The sequence below is a fragment of the Ovis canadensis genome, chromosome 17 (assembly GCF_042477335.2).
Source record: "Ovis canadensis isolate MfBH-ARS-UI-01 breed Bighorn chromosome 17, ARS-UI_OviCan_v2, whole genome shotgun sequence".
NCBI lineage: Eukaryota > Metazoa > Chordata > Mammalia > Artiodactyla > Bovidae > Ovis > Ovis canadensis.
Genome location: NC_091261.1, coordinates 20625631 through 20652149, shown reverse-complemented (window position 1 = coordinate 20652149; position 26519 = coordinate 20625631). Strand labels below are relative to the sequence as shown.

Below are 26519 nucleotides of genomic sequence, written 5' to 3'. Positions count from 1 at the left end.
TCCTAATGCCGTCTTGATGATTAATAGTGGTCTGGCTGCAGATAGATTTTCCAGGTAGCTTTTTCACACGTCATGGTACTTTCTTTTCTTTTTGGATATTTTTCATATTTTGATCTTCCCAGTCGATTGACTATATATGCCTTCCCCCCCCACCCTCCGTTTAATCATACTTGTCTATGTTTTTTTTATTTGTAGGAAGAAAAAAAGAAATTTGACAAAGAGACTGAAAGGAACTACAGCCTAATTGATAAACATTTGAATTTGTCAGCAAAAAAGAAAGACTCACATTTACAAGAGGTATTGTTTTTATTTTTCTTTTAATTTGTTTGTAAAATTTAATAATCAGTGCATGTCTTTTTTTTAAATGAGCTTTTCTTTTGAAAACGTTTCATCTAGGTTTATTAGAGATGGAAAAAATGACTAGGTAGCTCCATGAATTAAAAAAGCTCTTTTGGAATAAGACAAAATAAGACCTCATAGAGTGATTAATGCAGTGTGGGTTCAGAGTATTAGAAGTTTTGGTTCTGAGTATATTTTCCCAGGAACAACCATTTTAACTAGCATAACTGAGAAAAGATATATTATTTTCAGGAATAGATTATTAGCTTTCAAGATGTGTTGAAAAAGTGAATTGAATAAGCTCCTATATCATTTGGCTTTTATGTGAAGGCAGAATTAATCTTACCTAATGCTAAAGATTCAGGAGGTTTTCAGCTTCTTTGGAAAGAGAGCATCTGTTTTACTTGTGTTAATAGACTTGTTTTTTTTGGAGGGAGCCCTATGTAAGGAGAAAGGAATTTATATCTTCTGTCTCATTTTCGCTTTCTTTCTTTTTTTTTTTTCTAAATTCCCTGCCGCTTGTTTTTCCTCACTCACACCCTTGAATGGAAACTCAGTTGTTTACAATTTGGAACATATGCTTTCCTTAAACATAATGCTGTTTTCAGTTGTAAAGATCTTGATTCATCCCACAGAAGTGTGACTTCTTCCCCGGGCATTTGTTTATTTTTAAACACATAAGGGATCCAGGCGTAAGTACCACTATAATACACACTTGGTGAAGAGTCATCAAAATGAGCATGTTGTAGAGTAAACCTGGGTTGTGTTTAAATGTTACAGATTTAGTTGCAAACTCTGTGTGTATGTGTGCGGTTATTTTGACATTAACCACAGGGTCACATCTTCTTTCATCTCTGCAGTGGGATTGGCTGATGTTTACATGGTGTTTGATGGTCTGTGAAAGAGAAAGGCCCTTTTGTACCCTCTAATCCTGACTACAATACTAGCTGAAGGCGGGGCTGCATTCTCTCGTTTTCCCTATCGTATAGAAAGCCATGCAGTTGTCACCCGTGCTCCCTCACCTCCTAACCGCTGTCAGTTTTGAAGTGACAGCTGTTGCTCGTAGAGGCTCTCTTTATGCCAGCAGTTTTCCGCTTCCTGTTCTACTTGATCTCTGCTTCCAGGTATCCTGATGGGATTTCCATGCCCCAAGTCAATTTCCATCTCCGCCTCACTCTCTAATTAGGTGTCATTCTGCCTGTTGCTAGGGCAAAATCTGCAGCGTTGTCCTTGGCCTTTTCTCTCTCAGCCCATCTAGACCCTCAGCCTAGGCCTTCTTCAGCTTCAGGGTATTCTCAGAACGTGGCCAGTTCTTCTAGCCTGCAAACCTGCCACCCTGGCCCAAGTGGTGGGCATTTCTCACATAGATGAGTACAGAAGCCTCCCTGCTTTTTACTCAGGGATCCCTACAGTTTATTTTCTTTTTCAAGTTATTTTGCATTTATAATGGCACCCCACTCCAGTACTTTTGCCTGGAAAATCCTATGGATGGAGGAGCCTGGTAGGCTGCAGTCCATGGGGTCGCTAAGAGTCAGACACAACTGAGCGACTTCACTTCAACTTTTCACTTTGATGCATTGGAGAAGGAAATGGCATCCCACTCCGGTGTTCTTGCCTGGAGAATCCCAGGGTCGGGGGAGCCTGGTGGCTGCCGTCTCTGGGGTCACACAGAGTCGGACACGACTGAAGCAACTTAGCAGCAGCAGCAGCAGCAGCAGCATGCATGTATGCGTGCAGCTTTCCCCATGGCTCAGACTGGAAAGAATCTGCCTGCAGTTCAGGGGACCCCAGTTGGATCCCTGGGTCTTGAAGATCCCCTGCAGAAGGGAATGGCTCCGCAGTCCAGTGTCCTTGCCTGGGAAATCGCGGGGACAGAGGAGCCCAGGTGGGCTACAGTCCTGGGGTCTCAAGGAGTCAGACATGACTGAGTGAATAACACTTCATTCATTTTTTATGCCTGTCACTCTGTGTCATGATGTCCCCTGCACTGGGAGCATGACTGTGTTAACCACTAGCCTGCCAGGGAAGTCCTCTTCCGGTTTATTTTCTCTATGGCAGCAGAGTCAGCCCTTGTGCTGCTCTTCTCCAAATGCTCCTTCCTAGAAGCTGCCGTCAGAGGCCCCCAGTGCACCCCGCCCTCTTGCACCCCACATGGCGGCCTCATTCTGGCCTGGCTCTGTGGCTGAGGGCCTTGGTGCTCATCCTCCTGCCAGATCCGCATGACTCACTCTTGCAAATAGTCTTCCAGATAGCCCCCTCTCAGACTTCCCCGAGTGGAGATGTTGTATCTTGTTTAGGGTGCCTTCCTTACTCGGCCTTTTTTGTTGTTGTTTTTTTTCCCCTTGCTCTTACAACCATTTGACTCATCACATATTCAGATGTGGTCTTTCCAGGTGGTTCAGTGGTAAAGAATCCACCTGTAAATGCAGGAGGCACGAGAGGCTGAGGTTCAGTCCCTGGGTCAGGAAGATCCCCCGGAGTAGGAAGTGGCAACCAGCTCCGATGTTCTTGCCTAGAACATTCCATGGACAGAGGAGCCTGGGGGGCTGCAGTCCACGGGGTCGCAAAGGGTTGGACCCGCCTGAGCGCACACAGTGTACAGTGTACGTTCGGTTGTTTCACGGCTTCTTTCCATGGGATGGCAGCTCCTTGCAGGCAACAGCCTAGTTCTCTTCAGCACTCTGTCCACAGTGCCTAGAATAAGACCTGTCAGGGAGCAGGCCGTAATAAATATTTATTGAATGAACATGTGTGAAGATTATGAGCTAGACCTTCAACAATATCCTCATTCCCAAAGATAATTAAACATTAGATTGGAAATTTGAAGAGACCCTCAAGAGGAATCATTTTAGTTTGCACTTAAATTGTATATTCTTGGGTCTTCTCTAGTGGTCCATGGTTAAAAGACTCTATGCTTTCCATGCAGGGGGCATGGGTTCGATCCCTGGTTGGGCATCTAAGATTCCTACATCCCCAGTGGCATGATCAAAAGATTAAAAAAAATTACATTTTCTTTCCTGTCTTGATCTGTGTGCTCTTTACAAATATACAGAATCCCACTTGACTGAGCTTTCTGTTGCAAGAGCGAATGCCTTAAGGATGGGGATGCTCCTTAAAGGAAAGAAGGTTAGATGTGGCTTTGGCCACTTCTGGCAGTGGCTAATACATTGCTGATCTTCAGTGAATTGAGTTGAGGTGCTTGCGAGATTAACAAAGGTTGCTGACAGTGGTACTGAACAAAGGCGTATGTGCTTGTTATCAGCTGTTCTTTCCTCTGGTTTCCAGTGAAAATCACAGGAGAAAATTGGGGCAGACAGCAGGCTGGCAATTTTTGTTTATGCGGACCTTTGCCTCTCACTCTGTACTGAAGGGACACACTAGCTTCTGCCTCCATCACACCCCCAGATTCTCAATATTACTATTTGTACTAGAACAGTAGTTGGATATTTGAGAAAATTCTTTGACTGCTGATATTTGAAGTATATTTTTGTTTCCAGCTAAAAATTAGCACTTGCCATCTGTCTCTTTACATTAAATTCACTAGGCAACCTCTGAGGACCTGCTCCCAAGTTATATTCTACATTGTGCCCCCAGTAAAACTTGACTCACAACTCTCACCTTGTGCACTTTTTTTTCAGTTGACACTGAGTAGTCATATAATTATATTTCCATAAGTATGACCAGAGAAATAGATCCCTTGAAGATCTTTGTGTGAGTGATCTATTCCTGTTATGCGTGTTTACAGCAGGCATGGTCAGAAGTGAAATTGATAATCGATTTGAAGTTATCTGTTTAAAAAAAATGACTTTTGCTTGGTATAGTAAAAAGTATAGTCCAGTTGTGTGTTTTTCAGTTGCCACCAAGCAATGAATTCAGTTCTGGCACTCCCTGGAAATAGCGTCAGATCCTGCAGGTTAAGGGCTAGTCCTACAAGACTGCCCTGCTAATGACTGGCAGAGGCAAGCTATTATATGTACAATGGATAAATGACAAGGCCCTATTCAGTGTCCAGTAACAGACCATAATGGGAAAGAATTTATGTCTGTAACCAAATCACTTTGTTGTAGGGCAGAAGCTAACACATTGTAAATCAACTGTACTTCAATTAAAAAGAGAGACTGCCCCACTTCTAACACCAAATCCTGGTGTGCTTCTGATTAACTGACTGCAAAGAAAAGGTTCCTGTGACCCCGCCCCACCCCCCCAACTTCCTTGGGTTTGATTGATTTGCTAGGGCAACTCACAGAACTAGGCAACAGTTACTTAAGTTTACCAGCTCATTATAAAAGGTAATTCAGGGGATTCAGATGAGCAGCCAAGAGGAAGAGGCGCACAGGACTGCGTCCAGAAGGGTCCCAAGTGCAGAAACTTCTGACCCTGTGGAGCTGGGCTGTATCGCTCTGTGGGCCTGTGGATGGATTCACTCGTGACCTGAAATGAGTAGTCTGCCAGATATTCCCCAGTAAAGACGGGTTTATTCAGGATCAGCAGAGAGTTGCTGTTTGGGGCCTTGCAGCCATGGTGAGCCAAGGGCACGTTCCCACCTGAAACCTGGAGACCCCCTTGATTGTGAGGGACAGGGAGTCTCTAGTCAACAGGGGCCATGGCTTTTCTTGGGCTGAGTCCTGGCCAGGCGAGAAGAGTCATCTTCCTTCTTTCTCGGGCTCTGTGTCGTCGGAAGCCACGAGCGCTCCCACTCTGGTGACCCAGCTCTGTTTAATTGAGTTTTCTGTTTACTGATTTTTTACATTGCCAGCCTGGAAGCTTATGAACCCGTGTTCAAGAGTTGCTACAGAACTTAATCCATAGCGCTTCCCGCTTCCTGAGGGCCAGTGGGTGGGGCCAAGGTTCTGACCTTCTGATCAGTGCAGCCTTGGGCCCCCCACAAAGCCACCTTATTAGCACAAACAGGAGTGTTCTCACTCGGGGCTCCTTACAAATGACAGCAGACACTTCCCTCAGTCAGGAAATTCCAAGGGTTTTAGGAGATTTGTGCCAGGAACCTGGGACAAAGACCAAATACATTTCTTCTTATGCCAATTATATAGTGATTGCCTTTCAGACGGAGTCAAGCCAAAGGACTGTGCTGCTGGGTGTAATTTGGACGTCTGTGGTGGTGGCGTAAATGATGGGTTATCTACAATCCCAGGGATTCTGGTGATAAGGTCTCTCCGTGCCTGGCACAGCAATTCTGAACACTCAGAACATTAGGAGGCTGTGAATAGAAGCTGAGCAGCAATACAGGAGCACAACCAGGAGAGAGAATCCACTCAGAAAAAAGAAAAGAAAACTACATTGGTAAATCTGATCCTGGTGAAATTTTCTTGAAAGGCATTTCCCATTAACAATAACATGAAAGATTCACCCTTAAATCCCCCATAGCTCCATTTTAGTAAATACTCATCACACTTGCACTGATTTTCCTGGGAGTTGTGCCTGTTAACTGCTTCTGGCTGAGCTCAATCTCTGGTCATTAGAGGCATAAAAAAGTCATGATTTCTATGAGTAGTAGGTAGAAAATTTGGCTTAATAAGAAACATTTTGACTTAGTCACGTTGGCTAAACAAGTAGTCACAATCTGAAAGTAGAGTTCTTTTTTCAGTGGGAATTACAAGGATTTCCAGCAAGGAGAGAGCATCTCAAAGTGATCCCAAGAGATTGCTCCGAGGAGGCGGGGAAAGGAGTCAGGATATATAGAAGTTTGTAGCAAGGTGGGGGTGGCGGAAGGCAGTCTGTTAATTAAGGAAAGCCAGATATCTCAAGGAATTTAGCGTTCTTATGTGTATGTTGTTGCTCAGTTGCTAAGTTGTATCTGACTCTCTGCAACCCCATGGGATGCAGCAAGCCAGGCTTCCCTGTCCTTCACCATCTCCCAGAGCCTGTTCAAACTCTGTCCATTGAGTTGGTGATGCTATCCAACGGGCTCCTTGTCTGACCCCCTACTCCTCCCGCCTTCCATCTTTCCTAGCTTCAGGGTCTTTTCTAATGAAACAGCTTTTCACATCAGGTGGCCAAAGTATTGGAGTTTCGGCTTCAGCAGCAGCCCTTCCAATGAATATTCAGGGTTGATTTCCTTTAGGATTGACTGGCTTGATCTCCTTGCAGTCCAAGGGACTCTCAAGAGCCTTCTCCAGCACCACAGATCGCATGGATCACAGTCTGGTCTTCTCTGTATGGGAAGATGCAAGTGTCTGCACTCATTGAATTCATTCTTTTCATGTACATCTCAGCTGTCTGGGGCCGAATCCTGCTTCATGACTGCTCATATCCTTAGTGTTTAGTGTGTGTGTGTGTTAGTCACTCAGTTTTGTCCAACTCTTTGCGACCCCACGAACTGCAGCCCACCAGGCTCCTCTATCCAAGGAATTCTCCAGGCAGGAATACTGGAGTGGGATGCCATTGCCTTCTCCAGGGAATGTTTACCGTAACAGGTGGAGAATGTGACGGTGGCTGCCTCCTATGCCTTCCTGGCATCCCCCCAAGCCCCTCAGCACACTTACCTGATGCATAGCTGATATTGCTTTCCTGGGCTCAGAAATTTACATTTGAAAGGCTGATGTTAACACATACAGCAGAAAGTATTTTATTTCACAGTAAGACGCATTTATTATATTTAAACAATTAAAAAATGATATGATGCCAAAAAATTATTACCTGTTACTTTTTTCCCCCAAAACTTAAAATTTTGTTGTGGTAAAATATAGCAGGTGAAGTGAAAGTCGTTCAGTCGTGTCTGACTGTTTGTGACCCCATGGACTGTACAGTCCATGGAATACTCCAGGCCAGAGGGTGGCCTTTCCCTTGTCCAGGGGAATCTTTCCAACCCAGGGATCGAACCTGGGTCTCCTGCATTGCGGGCCGATTCTTTATCAGCTGAGCCACAAGGGAAGCCCAAGATATAGCAAGATACGATTTTAACTATGTTCAAGGATATAGTTTGTTCAGTGTCATTCAATACAGCCACCCCCACGTTCCAACTCCTAAAGGCTTAGGTACGGAAACTCTGTGCTTCCCACTAAACTGTAACTCCCCAGCCCTCTTCCCTCCAGCTCCTAACCCCCTTTCTACTTCCTGTCTCTGTGAATTTCACTCTTCCAGGTGCCTCATGGAAGCGCAATCATATGGCACCTGTCCTTTTGTGATTGGCTCGTTTCATTTAGCATTGTTGACGAGAATAATTGTACAGCGTTGTGAGTTGAGAGTTGTGAGGAAGTTTTATTTGGGGCAAAATGAGGACTATGGCCTGGGAGACAGCATTTCAGATAGCTCTAAGAAACTGCTCCAAAGTGGTGGAGGGAAGGTCAGTATTTTTGTGATTTTGTTGAGGGGGTGTGCGTGCATTGAAGCCTGTGTTTTTTTGTGTGTATGGAAGGTTTCTGGTAGTTTCGTGAGGGTGACTGCTAGTCACGAGGAGCAGACATCTCCATGAAGGATTTTAGTGCTTTTCTAGATAGGAAGAGATATAAGAATTGGGCTCATAAAATCAGCTCCTGAAAATATGCAGCTATCTGAAGACCTGTCCTGCCAGTTTTTCCCAGAGCACAGAGTGCTTCATTTCTGCTCTCCACCCTGAACTCCTTTTCAGGGGGTTTTGAGGGTCAGTGGCTACAGCAGCTCATGATTTAATCCTTGCAGAGGTACAAGGCAAGTGCCAACATGCAGTTGACATCTTAATGTCCTCAGGCTTCATCCGTGTTGAGCCAGGTGCCAGAATTCCCTTCCAGTCTGAGGCTGAATAATATTCCATTATCTGCGTAGAGCAGGTTTTGATTAGCCCTTCATCTGTCAGTGGGCACTTTGGTTATTTCTACCGTTTCGCTGCTGTCAATGTGGGTGAGCAAGTATCTGTGTGAGGCCCTGCTTGCAGTTCTTGTGAGTGTGTACCCTGAAATGGAACTCTTTAGGGCATACGGTCATTCTGTCTTTAATTTTTTTGTAGAGAGCAGCCATACTGTTTTCCATAGCAGCTGCGTCATTTTGCGTTCACGTCGGCAGTGTACAAAGCTCACTTCTCTGCATCTTCACCAGTACTTTTCGTTTTCTGTTTTGTTCTGGGGATAGGTCTGTTTTGCTATTTTCTGGTTTTTGTTTTGTTTTTGATAAGCGTGAGGTGAGTGTGTACACCACAGTGTAACCGGTGGTTTTGATTTGTAGTTCCCTGGTGGTGAGTGATGCTGAGCATCTTTCCATGTGTTTAGATATGGCCTCTTTGGAGAAATGTCCAGGTAAAAACTACATGGTGCCATATAGGAATTGTTCTGAGGGCCAGAGTCTTCCCCACCGTTCCTGTGTGGAGCCGTCGCCTCTCCCAGCGCCCTTCTAGTTAGACAAGAGAACCTGGGCCCTCCTTCTGGAGTAGTCTGCCGGCGATCTGGTGCCTGCTGGCCTCCAAGGGCTGGGCGTGCTGCGGGCGTAGGAGTGCGGCTCCCTGCAGCTGGGCGTCGAGCCCAGCCTCACCTGGGAGCCGAGTTCTTGCAGTGGGGCTGTTGCCACTTCTTCACCTGCTGTTTCCACTCAGGAGTGCTGTGGCGACTGGAATTTGTGCAGTCCTCCTTCCCAGGCCGCTTCATGCTTAGGCAGCTTGTCAGTGGAAACACTGTGTAGTTCAGAGTCTGTGTATGGTTCCAACTTGTGTGTCAGTTGTGGTTGGTGGGAGGGTTTCTCGTGAAGAGCAAGACTGCGTGATGTTCGGTCCTTAGGAGTCAACCTCATCACAGAGATGAGCAGGGGTTGGCAAACTACTTCTGTAGACAGTCAGATACTAATAAGTATTTTAACATATTTGAAGACCATGAGGTCCCTCTTGGGACAGCTCAGTTCAGCTGTCGTAGCCGGGAAGTCTGCGTAGAAGATATGGCACGGAGTGGTCATGGCTGTGTCCAGCACAACCTGGTTTAGGAGAACAGGCAGCTGGCCATATTTGGCCCACAGATGGGAGCTTTGCAGACCTCAGATAAAGAGTTTCACATCACACCATCTCTAATCTGACCGCCTCCTTTGTTTTAACACAGGCGGATATCCAAGTGGAACAGAATCGGCAACACTTTTATGAACTGTCTCTTGAATATGTGTGTAAGCTTCAGGAAACCCAAGAAAGGAAGAAGTTTGAGTTTGTGGAACCCGTAAGTATAAACAGCAGGTTTCTCTGTGAGTCGCATGTCGTGATCGAGAATAGGAATCTGTTTCTTTCAAGGTCTCATTTACGGCTGCTACAGGCCGTGACGCATAAACACGACACAAGATGTCGTAAACTGTACACAGCGCTCCCAGGTCCCCGTGGAGTCAGAATCCCCCCACTGGGTCGCGGTTCTTGGCCCTGTTTGCGCAGCAGTGGAATGAGTATTACCCCTTTTGCTGCATGGCCTCAAGGACACTGAGGTCAGGTGCAACTTCTCCCATCCTAGTTGTGACTCCACCCTTAACAAGAATTCCCATGAAGTTACTGGAATGTGAGTGAGCATGGGGGTGTTTATGGGATAATCTTTATTCTACTTAAGTTTGTTTCTAAGACAAGTACGTCCATCCAAACCTTGGTACTTTCAACAATGACAAGTTATTTCTAATACAGTTCACAATACTTACGCAATAGCTCAGTTGGTAAAGAATCTGCCTGCAATGCAGAAGACCCCGGTTCAATTCCTGGGTCAGGAAGAGCACCTGGAGAAGGGATAGGCTACCCACTCAGTGTTCCTGGGCTTCCCTGGTGGCTCAGCTGGTAAAGAATCCACCTACAGTGCGGGAGACCTGGGTTCTGTCCCTGGGTTGGGAAGATCCCCTGGAGAAGGGAAAGGCTACCCACTCCAGTATTCTGGCCTGGAGAATTCCATGGACTGTATAGTCCATGGAGTTGCCAAGAATCAGACACTACTGAGTGACTTTCACTTTCGTGCAACCTAAATTAAGAACCAGTATGCAGAACATTCGAAACTACTTTGTGAGTTACTCTGACATTCTTTACCCTTATTTTAGAAACACGTGATTTTCATTGGGGCTTATGTAGGTGTACTCTGAGAGCTTCACTTATTTTTATGTTAATATATCTATGAATATATATCTTCTGAATCAGAACAAAGGATATTTCATAGTGTGGGTTTTAGCAAAAAAAAAAAAACAAAAAAACACCAAAAAACAGATATACACTGAGATCCATGATTCTCAAGTCACTTTAATTTTAATATAGGCTATATTGCATGTGATTAAAAAAAAAAGGCTTTACTGAGGTATAATTCACATGCCACACAGTTTACCTGTTGTATGTATGATGTTGAAAAACAAACTGAAGAACCAAGTAAGTGTTAATGAAAATTAGCATTGTGGAAGCTGTGGTCCAGTGGAGTCATGGAATTACCCTAGGTTAAACAGAGAAAACCTCCTTCGAGCTTTCTTATGAGCAACCATAATAATGGCCTACTCTTTGTGTGTGTGGACATTTACAGGGCTCTGTCATTGTTTAGGTCATTCTAAGCACTTTTCTGTGATCGTGCATGGATTCCACACAGTACTCTATTAAGGAGATATTTTAATTATGCCACTTAGCAAATGTAGACATCGAAGTGGAGAAATGTCAGTAATTGGCCCCAGTGGGAAACTGACCTCTGCTGGCCACTGGACGTCAGAGTCCCAAATCCCTCAGCACTACCCGATGTGACATTCTGCAGGCGGTGGATCCCTGAACTCTCACCTCCGATCATTCTCATTATAGATTTGCACAGAGGCGGCTGCCCTCTGGTCAAGAGGGTCGGGGGTTTGTAGGAAGCTTGGGGTTTGATTACTGCCCTGCCTCTGCCCTCTCTGCCTCAGTCACGGAGCATCTCTGTCAACAACAGAGAGGGTGCCCTACACTGGGTGCCCTTTGAAAGAGCTTTTGACTCTGATCTGTATTTCACTTTCCTTATAGGTTCTATCGGCCTGTAGGGATGAGGTTTCATTTTAAATGAATATAGGGATTCTCTTGATTAAAAAGGACAAATGGGGGCTTTCCTGGCGGCTCAGTGCTCAGGAATCCACCTGCCAGCGCAGGAGACACGAGTTCGATCCCTGGTCTGGGGAATGTTCCGTGCCACGGAGCAGTGAAGCCCGGGGGCAGCAGCCGTGGAGCCTGTGCTCCAGAGCCCGGGGTCCGCAGCTGCTGAGCCCACGTGCTGCGGGTACTGGAGCCCGTGCACTCTAGAGCTGGTGCCCTGCGACGAGAGGAGCCTGCACCCCACAGCCAGAGAGTGGTCCCCACTCACTGCAACCAGAGAAAAGCCCCACAGCAGCAGAGAACCGGAAATAAATCAATAAAGATGTTTTTCTTTTTTAAAGAAAAAGGACAAGGGGTGATGTAGAATTCCATTTCTTCTCTACAGCTATCTAATGGCTCTGCTATTGAGGGGAAAAGCGCAGATCCTTCATTCCTTTTTTATAGGGAGCAATTAATGAATAAAATGCAGTTAGGTTTAGTTGAATTCTAGTGACTTGCTTTGAATTATTTTACATTAGTAGAATCATAATGAGATGTGGGGACATGTGGCTGTTTTATTTTTCCCCTTCGAGGTGTGTGTGTGTGTGTGTGTGTGTGTGCGCGTGCGCGCGCGTGTGTGTGTGTGTGTGTGGGCACACGCACTAATATTACCTTTTCTCCTTTGTTTTAGATGCTGTCGTTTTTTCAGGGAATGTTTACTTTCTATCATCAGGGCCATGAACTTGCCAAAGACTTCAATCACTACAAAATGGAACTACAGATCAACATTCAGAATGTAAGGAAATGAAAGCTCTGTCTAAAAAAAAAAAAAAAAGACGTTTGAGAGATGTAGTTTTCTTTGGTGTATGGAAAGCCTTGAGGCTGAGCTGTTGGTACTGGGAAACTGAGGCTATGCTGCCACCTTCTGGTCAGTTCTCAGTATAACAGCTGCTCTCCAGGTAACGGAGGCTCAGGACACTGCCACCTGGCGGCTGCTTTTTTTTTAAAGACGAATTCATTTTCTATAATTAATTTTCCTCTCTTATTTTCAGTCATGAGCTATGTTGTTATAATAAAATTTCACATATTTTGCCTAATCCCCCCATTTTCTTGTGATATAATTGACACACAGCACTGTATAAGCGGTACAGCTTAACAACTTACTAATTGCAAGATTATTTCCACTTTAGTTAACATCAGTCCCCTCCTGTAGTTAAATTTTTTTTTTCTTGTGACAATAACATTGAATGCCTCCTCTCTTAGCAGCTTTGAAACATGCCGTATGGTGATGTGACCTAGTCATTCCACATTTTGTAAGATGGTTCTAAGGATAACTTTTGTTGTGTAATTCTAAGTTTGATCTGTATGAAAGACAAAACTGTCCTCCGGTTTTGATTTAAGGCATTTCAATTGAAATCTAAATTTCTTCTGTTTCCTGTATGACTTATTTGACGTTTATTCCCACATAGGCTCACGGTTCCAGTGGGATTTCTTTCCCGTGTTGTGTGCATGTTCACTAATACACTGGTGTTCACAGTTGCTGTTGGTCTTTTATTGTTTTCCTGGAAGAGGTGTACTTTCTGTGAGGTCTTGAATAGAGATTTTTAAAGAACCTGATCTGTTAAATGGGTTTCCCAGGTAGCACCAGTGGTAAGGAGCCTGCCTGCCAGTGCAGGAGACTTAAGAGACTTGGACTTGATCTCTGGGTCAGGAACGTCCCCTGGAGGAGGGCATGGCAACCCACTCCAGGATTCTTGCTTGGAGAATCCCATGGACAGAGGCGCCTGGTGGCCTACAGTTCACAGGGCTGCAAAGAGTTGGACACGATTGAAGCGACTTAGCACAGCACAGCATAATGTTTTAAACAGTATAATATGTGATTTGATGAGAAGGTAGTAGATGTTTACCATTTCAAAACTTTATAGTTGATTTTGGAAGTTGGAAGTCTTTTCCTTGAAAAGCTATTCAAGTTATGTTTAGTATAATTTCAAATGTTGTTGAGAGTATAGTGAGTGAGTCTTGGGACAAACTCTTAGCTCATCCTGAAAGACATACCAGGAGAAAGATGGGAATCTCTGTACTGTTTGCTACCTGACCTTCAGCTTCTTACAATCTTAGAAATTGAGAGTGAGGGGTTTTTGTGTAGATCTGGTTTCTAGGTTATTTTGGCATAGTTCCCTACGCTTGGAAATACAGATAATGAAATCTCTCATGTTTTGTAATTGATGTGTCAGTTTTTGAAGATTGTTCATTCTGCTGAGTCATATGACTAATAAGAGTCGAGTCCTCCCTTCACCGCCCCCCCCCCCCATATCAGTGACATAACGTGACACAGCTTAAAAACACGTCACGGTGTCTCTACGTGGGTTAGTCCTAACTTCAAAGCTGCCTCTGCCATCCTTAGTCTAAGGATGCTGTGATGTATCAGAAGACTTCTGCAGATGGCGGAACACAGTGTTCTCAAAAGCATGTTCCATAGTTAGTTTAGAAGATGAGGTGATTATCTTGATTTTTTTGCTTGTTTTTTCTCCACTACCTGACTGTGTAACTGTGTCTGCAGCTCACCTGTCAAGGGCAGGGCTGGCTGGTCTGGATGAGAGCCTTCAGGCAGAACTAACCTGTAATTTGTGTAAAATGAGGAGGCAGGCCCCCTTATTCAAGAATGAAGAATTTCAGGGCGGCCACCGCAGAGCGTTAAATCCAGCGCCCAGCCATCTGCGTGTGGGCCTGGGTGACAGCTGAGGCGCCTGCCTGAGGAACCGCGGGCCCTCCGGGTCTGGGGCGAGGTGTGGGGACTCGTCAGCCTCTCCTGGGGGCCCCGGAGGAGCCGTCCCTGGATGGCTCGCTTGTGTGGACCTCTGGGGCCCGGGGGCTTTAGTTACCTTGTTGCTGTGTAGGTGCTAAGCAGTGTCTGACTCTTTCGCGACCCCATGGCCTGCCTTACATACCCCAGAATAGCTGGAGAGAGAGAGTCAGGATTTCAGTGGGCATGAACAGTACTCAGACCTGAACTACTGTGAGCAAAACTTGAAGCCAGGCTACTGGCTGAGATGGTTCGCCTGGCCTGTAGCCTTAGTCTGCTTAGAACTTAGCACACACGCTTGTAACCTTAGTTTCCCACAAAGAGAGGGGCAGAGAGTAAGTTACTGAGAAGAAGCCCTCTCCCGTGTCCCCAGAGCGTCGGGATCGCCCTCAGTGAGCCGCCCGAGTGCCCCACCGTCCCTGTGAGTCCTCCGCTGCCTCCAGCTCGGGCTCTTCCCGAGGCCGCGCCGCCTCCGCCCACCTTCAGCCTGGGGACACCCGGGAGCCGCCGTGCTTCTGCGCCGCTGCTTCCAGCTCATTCTCTTCCTTCAGCAAGACCAGCGCCCTGGAAACGCAAGCCACACGCCGCCTGGCCTGCGGCGCCTCAGTGAGGTACTGGTCTCAGCCGTGTGCCCCATCCTCCGATGATGCCAGCTCACAGTGTACTGAAGACTGCACGATACAGAAGGCCCAGCTGGGCGGGGGCACAGGAGGCTGGGGCAGCGCCGGAGAGTGGCACCGGCTGTGCCGCCGCCACGTGGGAAACAGCAGGCTGGTGGGAAGCGCCCAGCCCGGCGCCCTGTGACTGGGGAGTGGGTGGGGGCGCAGGGCAGGGCGGCTCCAGAGGGAGGGCATTTATACGTGGTCATGAGTGATTCGCTTTGGACGGTGGAAACCACCGCAAGATCGTAAAGCAGTTACCCTCCAATTAAAAAATAACCCAGCTGTGTGTGCCTCTTTCTGTTTGTTTAAGAATCTGGTTTTGGCTGCTCTGGGACTTCGCGGCTGCACACTCACTTTCTCTGCTTGCTGTTCGTGGCCTTCCCGTTGCAGTGATTCGTCTCGTTGTGGGTCCCGGGCTCTGGAAGTCGGGCTCAGGAGTTTTGGCGCACAGGCTTAGTTGCCCCATGACGGGTGGGATCTTCGCGGACCGGGAATTGAACCCGTGTCCCCCGCACTGGTAGGCCGATTCTTATCCGCCCGCACCACCAGGGAAGTCCCTGTTTGGTTTTAACTGATGTATGAGCTGTGCTCAGTCACTCAGTAGAGTCTGACTCTCCGCGACCCCGTGAACTGCAGCCCGCCAGGCTCCTCTGTCCGTGGGATTTTCCAGGCAAGGACGCTGGAGTGGCTTGCCATTTTCCTTCTCTTGATGTGTAGCGGATTTAAAATGCAGTGTTAGTTTCCGGTGTACAGCAAAGTGATTCATACATAGATACAGGTGCATTCTTGCTCAGGTTGTTTTCCTTTATACATTATTACACGACATTGAATATAGTTCCTCACGCTGCATAGTAGGTCCCTGGTGTTCGCCCGTTTCGTGTGTGCACGCTAAGGCGTTTCAGCCGTGTCCTATGCAGCCCTTGGACAGTAGCCCGCCAGGCTCCTCTGTCCCTGGAACTCCCCAGGCAAGGATACTGCAGAGGGTTGCCATGCCCCCTCAGCGGGTCTTTCTGACCCAGGGACCGAACCCACATCTCTTCCGCCTCCTGCTTTGGCTCTTTACCGCGACAACCACCTGGGAAGCCCTTTATGCATAGTGATGTGTATAAATTAGGATAAATTCCTAATTTATCCCTCCCCACTTCCTCTTTGGTAAGCATTAGTTTCTTTTCTATGTGAGTCAGTTTTATAAATAAGTTCATTTGTATTATTTTTCAAGGTTCCACATTTAGGTGATAAGATGACAGTTGTCTTTCTGTGACTTCTTTGTGATACTTTTTATACTGTGTGTGTTTATATATTGAAGGAAGTATACCTAGGTGTTGACACCAAATCTTAGAGTTAACTGTCTCTGTTCCATAGTGTTAGAGACAATTTTGGTCAACTTTTAGGTATTTCCCTGTAGTAAAAAATGGAAAAACAGTTTTATAATCAGAAAAAAAGGAAAAGTTACTTAAAAGTAGAGCAACCTGTTTTCCCCCTCCTGGTTTCACCTTTTCTGTTGTGAAATGGTTAGGCCTTTTTTTGAGAGACTCGGTCTTTTTTCCAGGTCCCATAATCTAGAGTAATTGATGGGCAGCAAAAAAGAGCAAGATGGTTTTTAAAAATTACATTTTTTCCAGAAGAATGTAACTTGCGTAAAAATTAAAGGATATTAAAAAATTAATTAAAAACATTTTCTGATGTCTATCCCCAGAGAGACTAGAATAGAATTCTTCTGGAATAAGTAGAACCTGAGAAATTTTAGGGTTCTGGAGTCCCTAGAAGATACTAAGAGTGGTTAATAAGAATTTATGGATATACACACATACGTGTTTGTTACAGTTTTGTGAGAAGAGCAGAACACCAAAACAAACTCTGTGACAAAAAGAGAGAGATTGGAAGTGGCTGCGAAACACGGGCAAAATGGTTTCTGAGGGTGAGCCTGTCTGTGGCCACTTTGTAATCCTGTTTGCTCCTCTTCTCACCTCCAGACAGCACTGTTTCTGCTCCCCTCTCTGTTTATAGGGCCATGATTAGCCTTTATAATCCGCCCCCCCCACAAAAATTGAAAATGTACTTTTTCTTTCACTCAGATGTAAAATAATACAATTTTAGTTTTATACTGAAGATTCTCTTCTTTCCTTTGTTAGAGACTAATTGTCACTATTGAGAGGCTTAGTTGCAATTAAAAAATAATGACACTTATTTTGTTATCACATGCCACGTGTTACCTATGTGCAATTTGTTTACTCTACAAATGTGTCATAACATGTAGTCTTCAGAAATGTCCTGTGATGTAGCTTTCAAATTTCCACTTGCACAGGTGAGGAAAAGGGGGAAAAATAACTTCCTCAAGTCATACCGCTTTAAAGCCGGGTGGCATTGGAACTTGGGCAGGCTTATTCCAGGGCCCAAGGTCACTGATTTCAGATTAGAAATAGGTTCACTCCTGAAACATCTGGGGTCAGTGAATACAGGAGTTGCGTAACATCTTGCCGTGGCCGTTTGGCTTCCTTGGACCTTAACAGTTCCTGGGTGACCTGGGCGTCCCTTTAGTGGTAAGACCTCAGACTTGAGTACGGGTGGGAAGCCTCAGCTCATGCCTGCCTCTCGGCAGTTCTAACCTGCATTCCCCTCGTCCCCGTGGAAGCTGTCCTTCAGGTGTTTAGACCTGATCACCTGTCGGTCTGGCGTCCATCCCATGCCCCTCTTCCCCTTTGTAAGGCTCTGGAGGGGGTGAGTTGGGGCTGCGGGGAGGGGTGTGTGTGGAGAGCCCTGCCCCTTCTTTTCTGTTTTATTGTTTGGGGAGGTTACTAAAGCAGGCTGCGGGGGACCTACCCTTGATGGTTTACAGCTCCTTCATGAAGCCCTCCTGGTACTGTTAATTATCCTCTCTCTTCTTTTGCTCCCTGGATGAGGTCATAGGGCCAGGATGAGAAAGCTTGAATGAAAAATGGCAATCTGAACTTGAAATCGGTCTTTGTTATCTGCCTGTGTATGCTATGTGTGTGGTCAGTCGCGTCTGATTTTTTTGTGACCCCAAGGGCTGTATCCCCCCAGGCTCCTCTGTCCATAGGATTTCCTGGGCGAGAATACTGGAGTGGGTTGCCGTTCCCTCCTCTGGGGGATCTTCCCAACCCAGGGATTGAACCCGAGTCCTCTGTGTCTCCTGCACTGGCAGGCGGATTCTTTACCTCTGGTGCCGTCTGGGAAGCCTTGCTGTCTGCCTGTTAAGCTGTATTTCTGGGTCATTGAGCAGTGCCTTCTCTCCCCTCCCGGCCAGTTTTGTAAATAGGCCGAAGTATTTGAATTCTTGCTTAGTCCCCACTTTGAATCCTCCTCCCCCCAACAGCTAATGTAATAATATATTTATTATGAGACTTAAGACTCACCAATTTGGAAATGTGTGTTTTTTTTTTTTTTTTAACCAAAGCATGCAAGGAAAGGAAATACAGCAATGGTGTTTTATAAGTATTAGAGATGCTAAACTCTCTCTAGGTTATTGTGAGGATTAAAGCACCGTAAACTGATTTCACAGCCTGGTGTGCTGTAGTCCACGGGGCCGCAAAGCATCGGAAACGACTTAGAACTGAATGACCAAAATCTCCGTGTAAACCCTCTCATGTGACCTAGTAACATTTATAGTCTAACATTATTATTATTTGATGATCTCTTCCTGTACACCTGGAATTTAGAACCAGAAATTGCTAGATTCCAGTCGCTGTTCTGTTGTTGTTGCTAAGTTGTGTCCAGCTCTTTTGCAACCCCATGGACTAGAGCCCACCAGGCTCCTCTGTGCATGGGATTTCCTAGGCTAGAGCACTGGAGTGGGTTGCCACTTTCTTCTCCAGGGGATCTTCTTGACCCAGGAATTGAACCCACATCTCCTGCATTGCCAGGTGGGTTCTTTCCCATTGAACCTCCAGGGAAGCCCAGCCATTCTATTATTTGTGCTCTGATTTTTTAAAATGTAAATTTTGCCCTCATACATAATTTACCTAAAGTGATACATTAAAAATACAGCTAACCTTTTCCCTTCTGGGTGCAGAGTCGCCAGCCTTGGAGGCAGGAGGGCAGTGAGCGGGGAGTACAGAGGCAGAATGCAGAGGAGGGGCTGGAAGCTTGAGAAGGTTGGCGACATCAGGTGGATGTGTTTGTTGAGCAAATAAGTGAATGTGTCGGGAATCGCGAGAGCCAGGTTTCTTACTGTCTGAAAAGAAACGCGCAGAGTTGGAAAGGGGGCTTCCCAGTGGTGAGGAACCTGCGTACCAGTGCAGGAGATGCCAGAGACCTGAATTCGGTTCCTGGGTCAGGAAGATGCCCTGGAATAGGAATTGGCAACCCACCCCAATATTCTTGCCTGGAGCATCCCCATGGACATAGGAGCCTGGCGGGCTGCAGTCCAATGGGGTCGCAAAGAGCTAGACACAACTGAGCAAGTGAGCACACACACAGGAAAATGAAACAGGAGGTGGCCAGAAGGGGACCCTGCCGGTCAGATCCAGGACAGTTTGAGCATTAACTTCAATCAGGAGAGTTTGGGATGCAACTCGTTAGGTTAATGGCAGTGTGTGTGTCTGTGCACACACGGGTGTGCTAGCATTTGTGTATATATAGCATGTCCATATGTGTGTACATGTGTATGTGTATATATTAGACACACAGAGATGGAAAGAAGTGAGAGATGGGGAGAATCTCTGTAAAGTGACAAAGAAGGTGACTAAAATCAGGGTATAATTAGCTTTAAGATGCAGACCGGAAACCCCAGAGCATAAGAAATGGGAAGGCAAGAGATGGCCACCAGCAAGTGAGTCCCACCCTCTCTGCAGCCCCGCACATTTTTAGAGTGCATAAATGAATTAAAAACAACCTCTCAGTTTGTGTTTAAAATAAGCCTCTGTGGTTAAGTTTCTCCTTTACAATCTTCGTTTATCAAACTTTCCATCCCTCTCCAAAAATGGGCCATTCTATCATTTTTCTGCATTTAGAACCCTTGGTAACCCCTTTCATTGTAGGGAGGAGAGAGGAGGAATTTCAATAATAATTTTTCATCTCGGCTCCTCCACAGTTTCACATCAGCAGTTTTTCGGTACTAATACAATTATTTTTGAGTGTAGATGAAAGAAATGTCCGGAAACTTGGTGGTGCTGACTCGTCAGGTTTGCCTGGGTAATTTTGTCACTGCACCTTGCGTGTCCGTTTGCAGTCTAGCCGTTTGACAGAGATATTGACATCCCGTCTCCAGCGCTTCAGAAATGTGATTTGCCTCTTTAGATATCAAAGACATTATTCGTAGGTGAGATTTCCCTCCCCCTTCTTTATTCTGTGAAGAAATGTCATTTCCAAGTGCAATTACCACAGCCTGGGAAAAATGACACTGAGTTTTAGTAGTTTGCAAAGTAGAAGTAAGTTTTTCAGATTCTGAATACTTAGTTATATTGCTGGTAATGAGTCAGATTGATTGTTGCAAAGGAAAGACTTCCTTTTATGGCCTATATCTATGTTTTTTAAACCTAAGATTTAATAATATTGTGAGACATGCAGGCATGAATTCTTATGTTGAATAATGGAATTATTCTTGGTGTTAGAAGTCTTCAAAGTAAATAACCTCTAGTAACCTTTGTTTCTATATGTCTATTAACTACTTAACCCCTAATTTTTTTTCTTCACACAATAATCTCAACAAAGAAGAGAAAATGGAAAGGATGGGCACGTTTTGAGAAATTGGTAGAAAAATGCTACAAATTTAATTATAGCTATCCAGAGACTTGAAAATGTACTTAAAAATGAACTTAAGACTTATATGTGTTTCTAAAATCCATTTCAGACACGGAATCGTTTTGAAGGAACAAGGTCAGAAGTGGAAGAACTTATGAACAAGATCAGACAGAATCCCAAGGACCACAAACGAGCAAGTCAGTTTACAGCGGAAGGCTACTTGTATGTACAGGAGAAAAGTAAGAGACTCCCCCGCGGTGGCGACTAGCTCGTTGAAAATTATAAAAAAGTTGCACTGTCATCACTCTCTGATATTTTGGGAGCAGCTTTTCCTACCCCTTTATTTGCTGTCTGAAGATGTAGGTTGCAGTTTTGGGGGGAAAACACATGCCTTCCCTAGGGAAAGGATGGTGAGATTAGGAACTCTGTGAGCACCCTGCTTTCCAGCCACAACCCACCGATTCTCCATCACACTTTGTTAAAGTTTGCTTGCAAGGGAGGAATGACTTGGTAACATCTGGAAGTGAGGTGGGTATTAGCTTTTTCTTCTTTTCTTCTCATCCTCGTCGTTAACACCAAAACCCAGCCACCCGCATACTCAAATGCACCTGCACCCCTTCCCAGAGCCCCGCTCTTCCATTTTGAGGTCAAGAAGGGCGCATGTCTCTCCTGCTTCCATGTCATTGCTTGTATGCTTTGTCTGGGATCATTTTCTGTCCTTGTTAAAATTATCAGGGCAGTTGCATATGACTATGAAAAAAAAAATCCTAGATGACATGCTAACTTACCTCCCTGAATTTACAGCATTGTTTTTCTCTTAGTGAATGTGCAGTGTGTGAGTCAGTCAGTTCAGTCCCTCAGTCGTGTCCAGCTCTCTGTGACCCCATGAATCGTAGCACGCCAGGCCTCCCTGTCCATCACCAACTCCCGGAGTTCACTCAGACTCACGTCCATCGAGTCAGTGATGCCATCCAACTATCACCTGCCCCCAGTCCTTCCCAGCATTAGGGTCTTTTCCAGTGAGTCAACTCTTTGCATGAGGTGGCCAAAGTACTGGAGTTTCAGCTTTAGCATCAGTCCTTCCAATGAACACTCAGGACTGATCTCCTTCAGAATGGACTGGTTGGATCTCCTTACAGTCCAAGGGACTCTCAAGAGTCTTCTCCAACACCACAGTTCAAAAGCATCAATTCTTGGGCGCTCAGCCTTCTTCACAGTCCAACTCTCACATCCATACATGACTACTGGAAAAACCATAGCCTTGACTAGATGGACCTTTGTTGGCAAAGTAATGTCTCTGCTTTTTAATATGCTCTCTAGGTTGGTCATAACTTTCCTTCCAAGGAGTAAGCGTCTTTTAATTTCATGGCTGCAATCACCATCTGCGGTGATTTTGGAGCCTCCCAAAATGAAGTCTGACACTGTTTCCACTGTTTCCCCGTCTATTTTCCATGAAGTGATGGGACTGGATGCCATGATCTTCGTTTTCTGAATGTTGAGCTTTAAGCTGGCTTTTTCACTCCTCTTTCACTTTCATCAAGAGGCTCTTTAGCGCCTCTTCACTTTCTGCCATAAGGGTGGTGTCATCTGCACATCTGAGGTTATTGATATTTCTCCCGGCAATCTTGATTCCAGCTTGTGCTTCTTCCAGCCCAGTGTTTCTCATAATGTACTCTGCATAGAAGTTGAATAAGCAGGGTGACAATATACAGCCTTGATGTACTCCTTTTCCTATTTGAAACCAGTCTGTTGTTCCATGTCCAGTTCTAACTGTGCTTCCTGACCTGCATACAGGTTTCTCAAGAGGCAGGTCAGGTGCTCTGGTATTCCCATCTCTTTCCGAATTTTCTACAGTTTATTGTGATCCATGCAGTCAAAGGCTTTAGCATAGTCAATAAAGCAGAAATAGATGTTTTTCTGGAACTCTCTTGCTTTTTCCATGATCCAGCGGATGTTGGCAATTTGACCTCTGGTTCCTCTGCCTTTTCTAAAACCAGCTTGAACATCTGGAAGTTCACAGTTCACATACTGCTGAAGCTTGGCTTGGAGAATTTTGAGTATTACTTTATTAGCGTGTGTGATGAGTGCAATTGTAGAGTAGCCTTATTTTGAAATTGAAGCACCCCATGATGCTTTCAGACTTCTGACAGTTTGGTCTTACTTTAATGATGAGGCTGTTGCGCTTTACCTCTTCAACTGTGGAGCCTGATTGCTGGTTAGTAGGAGGAGTAGTGGGCTTCCCAGGTGGTGCTAGTGGTAAAGAGTCCTCCTGCCCGTGCAGGAGACCGAAGAGGCTGGGCTTTGATTCTTGGATCAGGAGGATCCCCTGGAGGAGGGCATGGCAACCCGCTCCAGCGTTCTTTCTGGCATAATCCGATGGCTAGAAGGGCCTGGCGGGCTACGGTGGGTGGGGCTGAAAGCCAGCATGCACACGCGGAAGGAGTGGTGTGGAGAATCTTCCTTTATTTCCTGTTTCCCTCCACCCTTGATGTAGTTAGGGTGCTTTAATTTGCCAAGCGTGACTCTTGCAGCAGGATTTCCAAACTGACCAGTTTTGTAGCAGAGAGGCTCAGGGAGCAGCCGTGTGATCCCGGTGCTCCTGTTAAATGCGGTGGGCAGGGTGGTGGTTCTTTTTCCATGTGCCCTTCTTTTCTGTGGGCTTAATCTTAGTGTCTCATGAAGGACCGTTACTGGCATGGCAAAACTGTAAAAATTTGTTTAAATTTTTTTAGTCTCCCCCCCCCCCCAAAAAAAAAAAAACTGAGAGGTAATTTATTTTTACAAATTTTGGTTGAATGGCAAAATCATGTCATTTCTAATGGTGCTGTTAGGAACAACAGCTATTGAGCTGTGTATAGAGTGACTATTTCATTAAAAATTTTTTTTTACCAGAGTATAGTTGATCTATAATGTGTTAATTTCTGCTGTACAGCAAAGTGAGTCATTTATACATATATTTGTTTTCTTTTTCATATTTTTTTCCATTGTGATTAATCATAGGACTTGGATATATTTCCCTGTCCTATACAGTGGGTGGGACCTTGTTTATCCATCCTATGTATTACTAGTTTGCTAATCCCAGGTTCTCAATCCTTTCCTCCCCCTCTAATTTTTTTAATCTTCTTAACAGTCAAGTGCAACAAATCACAAGACTCTTTTTTTAGACTTACAGTTGTTGGTTAACTTACTGACTTTGAGAGAGATGGGGATGAAATTGGACCGAAAAAACTACAGTGACAGAGCTCTTCACTTATTAGCTGTATGCCAGGCACTGTGCTAAACTCTTGATCCATCTTGTTTTATTTAAAGCATTAAGAACCCCTATGAATTGTAAGGTGCTGTTGTCACCCTGTTTACCAGTGAGAACACAGAAGCACTGAGGGGTTAACAACGCTCCTTCGATCACGATCACACACCTCTTTAATACTGGAACTGTCTGAGACTCGAGTCTGTGTTGGGCCTCCTGTGTGGCTCAGCTGGTGAAGAATCCACCTGCAATACGGGAGACCTGGGTTCGATCCCTGGGTTGGGAAGATGGCCTGGAGGAGGGAACGGTTATCCACTCCAGTATTCTGGCCTGGAGAATCCCATGGACAGAGGAGCCTGGCAGGCTGCAGTTCATGGGGTCACAAAGAGTTGGACACGACTGAGCGACTTACACACACACACGAGTCTGTGTTGCACCCTCTCTGTCATATTGCCTGAAACTTGGACGGTGTGAAAAGCCGTCACTAATCTCTGTGCTTAGGGCTGGTTGAGTGGGGTCCGGTGGAGTCGGGGGGGATGGCAGCTTAATCAGTGAAGCACCTTGATATCTGGGCAAGAGATTCTGAGGTTTGCCTTTGCCATTTGGTCTAAGTCTAAGATTTTTTAGATTAAAAAGACAGTAATATACTTATCGTCTCTTGAGGTATTTTTCTTGGTGTTGAATGAAATACCCAAGCAGTATTTTTATGAATCAGAGAACAGAGTGCACATGCTTGCTGTTAATCACACACACACACACGCACACACGCACACACGCACACATGCACACGCACACACACACACACACACACACCCAGGGGTCCCAAACTCTGGCCCAGCACTGAGGATGTTTTGAGGTGAGATTTATTGTGGTCTAGTAACCCCTTTCTTATCTCCCCTCCACCCAAGGTGATGTAATTCATTTTTCCAGAAGCTAAATGCATTTCTTTTAAATGAGTCCTTTCCCCCCCTCCTAAGTTTGCTCTTTTTGATTTTTAGGTATAAAACTCTATATTTTTAGGCTTTATTTATATTTTCAGCTGGGATGATGTTGATAATAGGTGTTGACTTTTTTTAAAATTTTAATGTCCTTTCTTGATAAAAGAAAAAATTATCAACCTGAATGGGACCTCGCTTTTCCTTTGCTGTGTTGGAACCGTTCTAGGTCTCCCGACTTGGGACCATTTCTTTTAAGAGCTCTGATGGGTGTGATACTGACTAAGCAAGAGGTAGAAACTGGTTCCAGAAATGTTCTGGTGCACATGTGGACGTCTCCCTCTTCTGTTCTTCACACGTCGTTTAACTTTAGTTTTCCTTTCGGCTGCTCTGGGTCTTTGTTGCTACGAGCGGGCTTTCTCTAATGATGGAGAGTGGGGGCTGCTCTTTAGCTGTGGCCCACAGGCTTCTGTCACAGCACGTGGACTTAGTTGCCCTGAGGCATGGGGGATCTTCGTTCCCGGACCGGGGATCACGCTCTTGTCCCCTGCATTAGCGGGCAGATTCTTAACCGGTGGACCATCAGGGAGGTCTCATACTTCACTTTATGATTTGGGAGAATGACATTCTAACATGTATACTATCATGTGAATTGAATTGCCAGTCTATGTCTGACGCAGGATGCAGCATGCTTGGGGCTGGTGCATGGGGATGACCCAGAAAGATGTTATGGGGAGGGAGGTGGGAGGGGGGTTCATGTTTGGGAATGCATGTAAGAATTAAAGATTTTAAAATTTAAAAAATAAAAAACCAGATGATAAAAAAAATAAATAAAGTTTAACTTTGACATCGTTAGGAAGGATAGCTGCTTACAAGGTGCTTTAGTGGGCTTAAAGCACTGGATAGATTTATAAGTCTACGTACTTTTCTGCACTGTGATCCTACAATTCTATTATTTTGAGAGGCCAGAATTGAATCCAAAACCATCACACATATCTGGTGGCATTCTTGGAATTCTCATGAGCTATTCATACCTAGACAAAAACAAAAAGTACAGTTTACAATTAGGAGATTTTCATGTATGAGATAACAGTCTAGCAGATCATGTGAAAAATATGTCTTTAAATTATTTATTTGTTGCTGAGAACTGTTAGGACCTTTTCTCAAACTGTCTCCATGAGCCCTCTTATTTCCCCTAGCTTTTCCCTTGTCTTAGATGAGCTGTGTTGCTGATTTGTTTCCTTGAGCTGTATTAGTTGCCTTTTCTTGGGTTTTTTTCTCTTGAGCAATATAGAGTTCTGCATATCTGTTTATTTGTAAGGAAACATGTAAAGTTCTGTTTCTTGTTGCAGGGCCTCCTCCATTCGGTTCCAGCTGGGTCAAACACTACTGCATGTATCGGAAGGCAGCCAAGAAGTTCACTATGATCCCGTTTGAGCACAGATCCGGGGGGAAGCTTGTAAGTGTTTCCTTTTTATGCTTTGTACTGTCTGTGAGGTCTTTGAGGGCATCATTTTAATGTTGTTTTCATTCACTAATGATAAATACCTTCTGTTTTGTTTTTAGAATGAAAAGATTTTTTTTTTTTCTAAATAAAATTGGCTGGAAAATAATTTCTGTATTTTCTGTATTTCTGGCATGTGGTTTTAAGAAAATATTTTAAAAATGTTTATTTGGCTGCCCCAGGTCTTAGTCCTGGCATGCGGATCTCTTATGGGTGGGATGTGGGCTCTAGTTCCCTGACCAGGGATTGAACCCAGGCCCCTTGCCTTGGAAATGCGGAGTCTTAGCTACTGGACCACCAAGGATGTCCTGTTGGCATGGATTTTTATGGTCAGGTTTTTTTTTTTAAAGAAAGAATTATTTGACGTCCCTGTTACTGGAAGATACA

General features: G+C 45.1%; 1 protein-coding gene across 2 annotated transcripts in view; it reads left to right on the top strand.

The window, feature by feature from the left end:
• Nucleotides 1-26519, top strand: part of ARHGAP10 (Rho GTPase activating protein 10) — a 373246-nt gene that overhangs the window by 136702 nt on the left and 210025 nt on the right. For both annotated transcript variants that reach the window (XM_069556745.1, XM_069556746.1), the window contains 5 exons: nt 196-297; nt 9351-9461; nt 11973-12077; nt 20556-20685; nt 25981-26087. In XM_069556745.1, coding sequence (XP_069412846.1) covers nt 196-297; nt 9351-9461; nt 11973-12077; nt 20556-20685; nt 25981-26087 — 555 coding nt within the window. The remainder of the gene's footprint in view (nt 1-195; nt 298-9350; nt 9462-11972; nt 12078-20555; nt 20686-25980; nt 26088-26519) is intronic.